This window comes from Portunus trituberculatus, chromosome 25 (assembly GCF_017591435.1).
Source record: "Portunus trituberculatus isolate SZX2019 chromosome 25, ASM1759143v1, whole genome shotgun sequence".
Classification (NCBI taxonomy): domain Eukaryota; kingdom Metazoa; phylum Arthropoda; class Malacostraca; order Decapoda; family Portunidae; genus Portunus; species Portunus trituberculatus.
This window is the reverse complement of record NC_059279.1, coordinates 4,153,250-4,162,500: the sequence shown is the minus strand read 5'-3', so window position 1 is coordinate 4,162,500 and position 9,251 is coordinate 4,153,250. Positions and strand designations below refer to the sequence as shown.

The 9,251-nt window shown below is 44.5% G+C and overlaps 1 protein-coding gene across 2 annotated transcripts in view; it reads left to right on the top strand.

Moving 5' to 3' along the window:
- The window catches only part of LOC123508935, a 13,797-nt gene extending 5,830 nt beyond the window's left edge, over window positions 1-7,967 (top strand). Inside the window, exons 1-4 of one of the 2 annotated variants that reach the window (XM_045262969.1) lie at window positions 3,103-3,223; window positions 3,880-6,319; window positions 6,560-6,708; window positions 7,188-7,967. In XM_045262969.1, the coding sequence (XP_045118904.1) occupies window positions 3,881-6,319; window positions 6,560-6,708; window positions 7,188-7,362 (2,763 nt within the window). In that variant the 5' untranslated portion in view covers window positions 3,103-3,223; window position 3,880 and the 3' untranslated portion in view covers window positions 7,363-7,967. Of the gene's footprint in view, window positions 1-3,102; window positions 3,224-3,879; window positions 6,320-6,559; window positions 6,709-7,187 lie in introns of those variants that run through there. The other variant, XM_045262968.1, reaches the window with a different exon arrangement.
- Window positions 7,968-9,251: the final 1,284 nt, after the last annotated feature.

Genomic DNA, 9,251 nt, shown 5'->3' with positions numbered 1-9,251 from the left:
GTCATCTGGCTTGTGAAGCCAGCGCTCTAACCACTGAGCTACCGGGCCGTGTGTGTGTGTGTGTGTGTGTGTGTGTGTGTGTGTGTGTGTTATAATGACTACATAACCACACCTTCCCCCCTCCCCCAGCCAACACATAGACATCTGCTTGCTTGCTATAAAGACCAAGAATTCCAGCCAAACACAGAACATGCGGGAAGAAAACATAAACAGATGCAAGATTACCGCGTTTCCTCGTCAAACACTGTAATAAACACGCGGTAAATGAGAGGCAGCTGGTGAGACTGTTAGTGTTCACCCTCACAGCAACACACCTGTGATGGACGATGGACCAACAAAGCCTCAATAATGTTTCAAGCAAGCACACCCAAACACTGATAAGCATTCGTGCACAAGTAGAGCAACTGAGAGGGTGTCTGTGTGTGTGTGTGTGTGTGTGTGTGTGTGTGTGTGTGTGTGTGTGTGTGTGTGTGTGTGTGTGTGTGTGTGTGTGTGTCTCCAAGCACGAGCGAGAAGTGAGAGCAGTGGTATAGTAAAGGTAGTAATGGTAGTAATGGTTGTGGTGTTAGTGGTAATAGTGAGGAGAAAGAGCTAATGGTAGTGGTGATATTTCAAACATTCCTCTCTCGCCTTCAAGTCACCATTAGCCTGAATACTCCTCCCTCACAAACTACAGCTTGAGTCTGTTCTAAAATACATTGTTGCATTCATTATCGTCCGCCTCTTCTGCCTCAACAGTTGCTATTCCTCGCAAAATGTTCCTGAACTACTTTGATTTCTCGTTGACTTTCTAGTATTTCTCGAGTCATGCGCAAAAGAAATCCCCGATGCTTTCTAGAAGATGCTTGCACACTTTCTCTATTGTCTCACTTCTTGACACACATCGCTCTCTTACAAAGGCAAACTTATTTCCTTATGCTTTATCTTTTTTTATGCAAGAGGGAAAGCTGGCCAAGAGCAACAAAGAAAAACGAAACTTGATTTGCTTGATTGCCTTGATTGCCAGTTCGCTAAGGGAGTCATAGTGTTAGCCAAAAGTCTGGGACAAACGTCTCGAAACCTCTCTCTTAAAAGAAATCTTCCTTCTTACAAACAAAAAGACAATTCCTTTCACAATACCCTTGTATATATTTTTTCTAGTCTCACTTCTTCATAGACTCTGTTCATTAACAAAAACACGCACAATTTCATACATTTCACCTTTAGTATCACGTTCTAATATACAGTCCTCTCTTACAAAAACTGACAAAATCATCATTCCACATAACCGTTGCACACTTCATCTACATCATTACTCCCTGAAGTACACTGATCTCTTCACACACTTCAAAAAATTCCTATTCTCACTGGTTTCATCTTACAGACTATCTGCCTCGTGATGCCTCAAACAATCAACATGAGGAACCCACAAAAACACCAGTATATTCTTCTCCTTCGCAAAAGCACTGCTAGAAACCTCACCACAGAATCCTCTCACGGCTCACCCACTGCTTCATTAGACCCATTCAGTAATACACAAGATACCGCAAAGATTTCTAGTGTTGAGTTAATCCAACTGCCAAATATTCTCAAGATAATCTAGTCTTCACAAAACACCATCCTGATTAGCCTACATAAATCCCTGGTCACTGCTTATTGGTTTTATAGTGATATTCAAAACAGCTTGAAATTCCGCTAGATGGGTGTGTAAGACCGTATGCAGACTCAGCTAAGTGTCATTGTGGCTTATGTATCATACAACTGAAGGGTCTACGATGGAATGTAGCTCGAAAACAGCTAGGTGAGGTGTTGAGTGTTTAGGGAACTTCCTCTACTTCCTCACAAGAGATATGCAAGTAAGAAAATTGGACAGTCCGCTAGCAAAATATATACATAAGAGAACTGTTAAGCTTGCATGCAGTATCGCTTTCCATACCCTTGTTAGAATGTTACGGTCTTTTTTTTCAAGTTATAGGTGCTCTGGAAAATGACTGAAAAATGACAGGTAAAAAGGCCCACTTAGGTACCGGAACACAAAGGAAACAACCTAAAGAATAAATTACCCCATATCAGGTATGTAAAATTCAGTGATAATCAACAACATAATAAACTCTGCATTCTGTAAAAAAAAAAAAAAAAGACTAATTAAAATCACACTGGTTTTTGAATGGCATGTTCGTGATTATAGCGACTGACAAACAAGATTAGCAGGGGAAACACTTATGAGAGCTAGACCAAACATTTCCGTAGCATCTGAAAACAGTCATGGTGAAAGAGCAAAGCGTTTCTGAGTACTGGCTTAGGGGTGGCTAAGCGAGGCTGCACGTGGGAGGTATTTACACCGCGGGCCACATCTAAGGCGTCGGACGAGCGCTGGGGAACGGTAAACATTAATGAGCATGACAGTGCGGCGGGGACGAGACGTAGACTGAGGGTGGCGCCATCTGTTGTTACGTGAGTAGGAGGTGCACAAGGAAGCAAAGCGAACACAAAGGAAGGACAAGGATTCGTAGGAGAGGAAGTAAAAAGGAAAGACTTAGAAAAAATAATACATGAAACCCACAAAAAGAGATGGAGAATAACAGCCCATTATGAAGAAAATTAGGAGGAGATGAGGAGGAGCAGGAAGGCGGGGAAGGGATGGAGGGAGATAGTAGTAGTAGTGATAGCAATAGTAGTAGTAGTAGTAGTAGTAGTAGTAGTAGTAGTAGTAGTAGTAGTAGTAGTTGTTGTTGTTGTTGTTGTGTTGTTGTTAGTTGTTGTAGTAGTAGTAGTAGTAGTAGTAGTAGTAGTAGTAGTAGTAGTAGCAGCAGCAGCAGCAGCAGCAGCAGCAGTAGCAGTAGCAGTAATAGTAGTAGTGGTAATAGTACTAGAAGGAGAAGGTGGAAGAGGAGGAGGAGGAAAAAAGAAGAAAAAGGTGAGGAAAGGAGAGAGGAGGAGGAGGAGGAGGAGGAGGAGGAGGAGGAGGAGGAGGAGGAGGAGGAGGTGGAGGAGGAAGAGGAAGGCGGGGTGAGGAAGGGAGGTAGGTAGTAATAATGATAGGATGAGGAACAGAAGGCGGGGAAAAGAGAGAGGAAGGGAATCACGCTACACTCTGGTTAGTTTGCTTTAGTTGTAGGTAGGAGGCGGAGGTGCGCGGGACTGTGGGAACGGGGCGTTGGATCCAAAGAAAGCGAAGGTGTTGCAGTGTTGGGATACTGACAGTGGTGATAGCTTGAGTGAGCTGATGTGGGGGTATTGAAAGGTAAGGCAGTGTGTGAAGGACTGGTGTTTTAGTGGTGGTGACGCAGATATACTGAATGACTGACTGATTGATTGAATGATTGAATAGCAAGCTCACTAAACACTTATCTGATTTAAGTCCGTATTCTGAAACGCTTTGCTCTTTCACCATCACTACTTTCCAAAGGCTCCAGGTGAAGATACTAGTGTTTTTAAGAGTATTTTTATGGTTCTGGTGATAGACTGGCAAGGTTTCTAGTTTATTAAAAGGAGAAACTGTCTTGAAAATATGACTTGTTGTCTCTGTGGCCTTGAAAAATTGTCGTAGTGGGAGGGGAAGGCGTTTCTGAATACTTGAGATGCTGATTGAGCAACTGACTCACTGAATGGCAAACTGATGAAGTGACTGAACACCTGAATGACTCACTGACTTATTGACTGACTTATTGGTTGACTGACTTACACAAGTACACTATAACAACTGAATTATATAATACCAGACAAGGAAACTGAGACTTCGACACACACACACACACACACACACACACACACACACACACACACACACACACACACACACACACACACACACACACACACACACACACACACACACACACACACACACACACACACACACACACACAGACCAAGTTAAAATTCTTCATGGCTTTTCAGGATGGTGGGACTCAGTGAGGTGTCTGGAGGCCCCGCGAGACACGTGATGCACCAGTACCTCCTGCTGGTGGCACTCGTTAGACTAGTGACTGGACGCGACGAAATGAACCAAGCCAACGTTCCAGAAATCCCCAAAATGACCACACGCGCAGAATTTCCTTACGACTTCTGGGAGGACGAGGAGGAACGACCAGTACGACCCAGACGACCCACACAACCAGCACGACTCATCTCAACCACGACCACAACTCAAGTTCCCACCACGATCCCGGATTCCAGTTACGACTATTACTTTGAGAGACATGACGGCTTTGGCAGCGACCCGTCCACGTGGAAATTGCTGCCCATTCAGATTCCAGACGATTTAGTGAGTAATGCCATCTTGCATAGAGTGAAGACGTCCGTAGCGCCAACTTACGCCACGCCATCTACCACACAGCACAGGTACACCAGCGCCACACAGCACCCAAGAACAATGAGACCGGAGAAACTACACAGCACCGGTACTGATCAGGAGCAGAACTGGGACCACCACAGCAGTGATACAAGCGGTAGAACTCCCAAGCCACAGAATTGGGACAGATATGACGTCGGGAACAGCCACAGCGATCATAAACTACATCAAGATTGGGACAGACTTGATAGTGATGCTACTCACAGTAATCTAAGGCCACAGCATAAGTGGGAAAGACATGATACCCGAAACAGTCACAGCAATCCAGCACCACAGCAAAACTGGGACAGACATGATACAGAAAGTAGCCACAGCATGCCTAAACCACATCTATGGGAGAGGCATAACAGTAAGAGTGACCAGAGCAACACAAAACCACAGCAACAAATCTGGAACCACCACAGCAGCAAGAGTAGCCACAGGAATCCAAACCCAAATAACCCACAGCAAAACTGGCAGAAACACAGCTACGATACAGCCCACGGGACCCCTGCACCACAGCACCAGACCTGGGACCGCCACAACTCACCTCACCACCCCCAACACAGCCCACAACCCTCACAGCACCTCCACTATAACTGGTCTCACACTACTGATGGCTACGACATTCGAAACTACCACGCAAACAACCATGAGAGCGCCCCAAACCACGACACAGACGACCCACAAAATTCAGATAACTACCGCAACGACCTTACCCAATATTCCATGCCTCCAGAACCCTCAGCTTGGAACATGAAGACCCCAGACGCCTCTTCGTGGCAGCAAAACATAGTAGAAAGACTGAGCCAGCATCTACCAAAGCTCCCGTCTTTATCTAGTCTTCGTATCCCTGGACTGAGCAGCCTCACCTCTTTCTCCCTCCCTAAGTGGTCTGTTGGTGAGTCTGGACATCAGCCTCAAGATCCAGGCTACTCGATGGCGACTAGAGGGAACTACGTGCATAAGTTCTACCATCTAATCCCGGAGAGTGACCCGTTGGATCATCTGAATAGTAACAGAGACAGGAACAGCAGACCGCTCTACACCTACCCGCCTAACCAGAGACATGAGCAGCACGACAGCACCCTGGAACACACACAAAACAACAACAATAAACATCAGACGCATCATCACAGCGACACTGACCACATGACGACTCAGGAGCTCACGGACACCACCCAACATCACACCAACGATCCTCAGGCGAACCAACATGAGTCGTACAATTCATACACTCACCACACGTCTCTGTTCCCTCAGCGTGCACGACCTGACCCCAGACGACCCTTCCAGAGGCCTCAAAGGATTCTCAAACTCCCACAGCATCAGAAGCACGAGGCCACAGAGCATCAACACTGGCCAAACAGACACAGCTGGACGTGGGAGGTGCACGATACGCCCACGCCTTCACATCCATACAAAGACCCATACAACAGGCGGCCGAGTACTCATAACTGGATAGACACCGGCTTTTCAGGTAGCTATGACCATTCTAGCACTACTCATAAGGACTTTTACGCTCCAAACACGTACTCAAGTCACCCACAGGAAGTTTATGACTATACTCCAAGCTATGGGCAGCCACAGTACCCTCCCCAGCACCACCACCAGCACCTCCAGCACCCGCAACAAGCACTCAGTAATTCGTGGTACCCTGAGAATCAGCTCCAACATGATTACAACGCTGGATTCAACTCAGATCTCTATGACAATATTCTTGAGCCTCTCAGTAGTTTATTAAGCAGACCATCTGCTCTGTCCATCATTGACTCGTCTCCGTACCAGCAAAGCATCATAGAAAGACTAACTGGTGTGGACACTTCCTCTACTTCGTCATTTGTCTTCCCCGGGGGCGTGCTGGTGCTTGGTCTGGCCTTAGCGCTCTTCTACTTCAACTTTGTGTGGTACCCGACCCCCGTGGTCACCGCCAAGATTTACAAGATGCTCTCCCAGTCTGTACCTGATGGGGAGCTCAGTGAAGGGCAGGAGCGAGCCGTTGGAGAGGTAAGACTGAGGATGCCTATCTTCGCTTCTATCGTTGCATTCTCTCAAGTGTACTGATAGCATTACCATGTTACAGAAACTACAAGTACTATAAAGATAACATAAAAAAACAAGGGAAGTTACAAGACACTAACAGACAAAACATATCTACCCAACCCCTCCTCTCATTACCATCCACAAAACACCAATCATATCTTCCAAGTTTATCTCATATGTACTGATACCACTGCTTTGCTTCAGGTGTACCGAGTGTTCCGTGGCCTGGAGGCCGAGTACAAGCATGACCCCTCCATCTGGTCCGCCTCCTGCAGAACCAGAGTGGTTTGCCAGGTACACCAGGAATTGCCCGGCCTGTGGAAGGTAACACAAGTGTACGCAGCCCTCGTCAAGTAAGTGCTGAGTCCTGACCACCGTGACAATCAATCTTGCTGTGGATTTCTCTTCTTGTATCTCTTTCTATATGTGAATGGAACTTTAACAAGATGGAAATTTCAAGATATTTCACGTAATCTCTGATTTACCCACAGATTGTCTGCTTTAGAGGTTCATTTTCACTGGATTGTTTTTTCCAATTTCTTGTTACCGTCAGCCAGACTATTAGGTGAACTAGTAGAATAAATATACCAATCCGAACAGCAGCCATTAACCCCTTAAGTACCATGACGCATTTCCATATTCATTCTGCTTCCAATTTGGTGATTTTATACACCTTCGGAAATTTATGTGGGGATTACAATAGTGAAGATTCTGGCCATTAATCTTCTGACCTCCATAGATCTTGCTAATGTCAATATAATGGTCTAATCGTGCACAAATCTCAAGGTAAAAATGTGTCCCAGTATTCAAGCTATTCTTTCTCCCTGCACAGGTCGAGCCTCGCACCGGGGCCTGAGGGAGACAGTGACCTCAGCGGGTACCAGGAGGCAGCCCGGCGAGGCTCAGAGGGCGAGGATTGTGGGGAACACTACCATGAATGTCCCCTCAACACAGTCCCGCTAAAAGCCACGTTGAGAAGACTACTGGCACTGCTCCAAGCTGCTTGAACCTCGTCTCTCAATCCTTCCTGACGCTAAGACCAGACTATTTTATGTACTTATTCATTTATTTTCTTTCTTTACGCTGCGTAGGAAAAGACAAGTATCATAATTCGCTATGGACGTGACGAGAAATTTCTGTTTTCGTTTATTTATTTATTCGTGTAACCCATTCAGTACGAGGACGAGTTTCCATATTCATTCTGGTGATTTTATACACCTTCAGAAACTTATGTGGAGATTAAAATACTGAAGACTCTAGCTATTAATCCTCTGACTTCAATAGACTCTTCATAATATCGATAAAACCGTCTAATTATACCTAAAATTCAAGGTAAAAATGCGTCCCAGTACTGGAGGTGTTAAGCATTTGATTATTTATTTACTTGCCTACCTATTCATCTATTTACTTATCCCTCGTAAGCATCGTAGCATTACCGTCTGGGGTATACGTGACCTCACTTCTGTGTATATACATTATAACCACCTGTACATAGACATACATTTACACATACTAACTTATATGCGATTAAGTCATTCTGGAAATTTAAAAAAATATATAATATGTACATAACTTACCTTGTATTAAGTTTGTTTTAAAAGACCCGGATTAAAGTGAAAATATATTAACAGTGCATTATTATTCACTCCATTAACACGGGAAGGAAAGGAAGGAGAGAAGGAGAGAAGAAAAGAGAGGAAGAACTTATAAAGGAATGAAGAGAAAGGAGGGAGGCAAAGAAGAAAGAAAAAGAGAAAGAGAACATGAGAGAAGAATGTGGTATGGAGAGAACTTAAGGAGAGAAACAGGAAAAGAAGATAAAAAAAAGAAGAGGAAATACCAAGAAAAGAAAGGAAAGTTAGAAGAAAACAGAGGGAGAGGATAACAAATATAATGAAGTACGAACGAGGGAAGAAAAGGAGGAAGAGAGAGAAAAAGGATGTAAGGCAAAGAAAGAAAAAGAAAGTAAGATATTTCAGAAGGGATAGACAGAAGAATGAACAACAAAGATAAAGTAAATTGCTATCAAAGAACAACCTGAAGAATAACACTCACTCAGATTGCCAAGAAGACGTGCACGATAAGCTCTCACGTCCTCTGCTCTTCTTTCCTCGTCCTCTTCATTCCCTTTTTATCCTCCATTGCATCTCCATTTTGGCATCCTTCAATCTTATTTCGTCTGCTTTCCGTCAGCTTTCTTCTCTTCAGGCACACACACACTTGAATGCTACAAGTCACGGGGGGGGAGGTTGAGCAGAAAGAAAAGGTTTAAGTTATCCCATCATCACGTTTTCTGTCTCCAGCATGTCTTCCTTCACCTCAGCTACACACGCACTTACAAACTACAATCATGAAGAAAGGTGTAGAATATCGGAGGAAATGTTCACGTCATCTGTCTTTCACCTCTCCAGTCTCCATCATCTCTTCCTTCTTCACCTCAGCAACGCACTCTCGATATCTGTCATGGCGGAGGGAAGGTATGGTGGAGGAACATCAAAGTCATCACTCTTTCTCCACTCCTGTCCTTATCAGCTGTTTCTCCTACTCTTCCTTCACCTCAAGTATCCACAAACACTTGTTCTTCAACCACCACTCACTTGTAACGCGAAAAAGGATGAAATTACTGTAGAAATTAATGAAACAATAGGAGTGAACACTTGCACCGCCGGCACTTGAATGAGTTACTAGTAGTGAGTAGTGAGGAGTGAAGACGGTGGCAGCGGTGGTGGGGTCGAGTCAATGATGCTTCGAATCCAGCAGAAGAAACGTATTGACTATTTCACTGCATATAGTTGCTTAATTGAATACTTTTGTAATTTATAATTGTGTGGAAGATGAGGCACAGGGTTGTATAGGACTTGTATTTATGATTCTGTCTTGCATCTGTACTGACTCA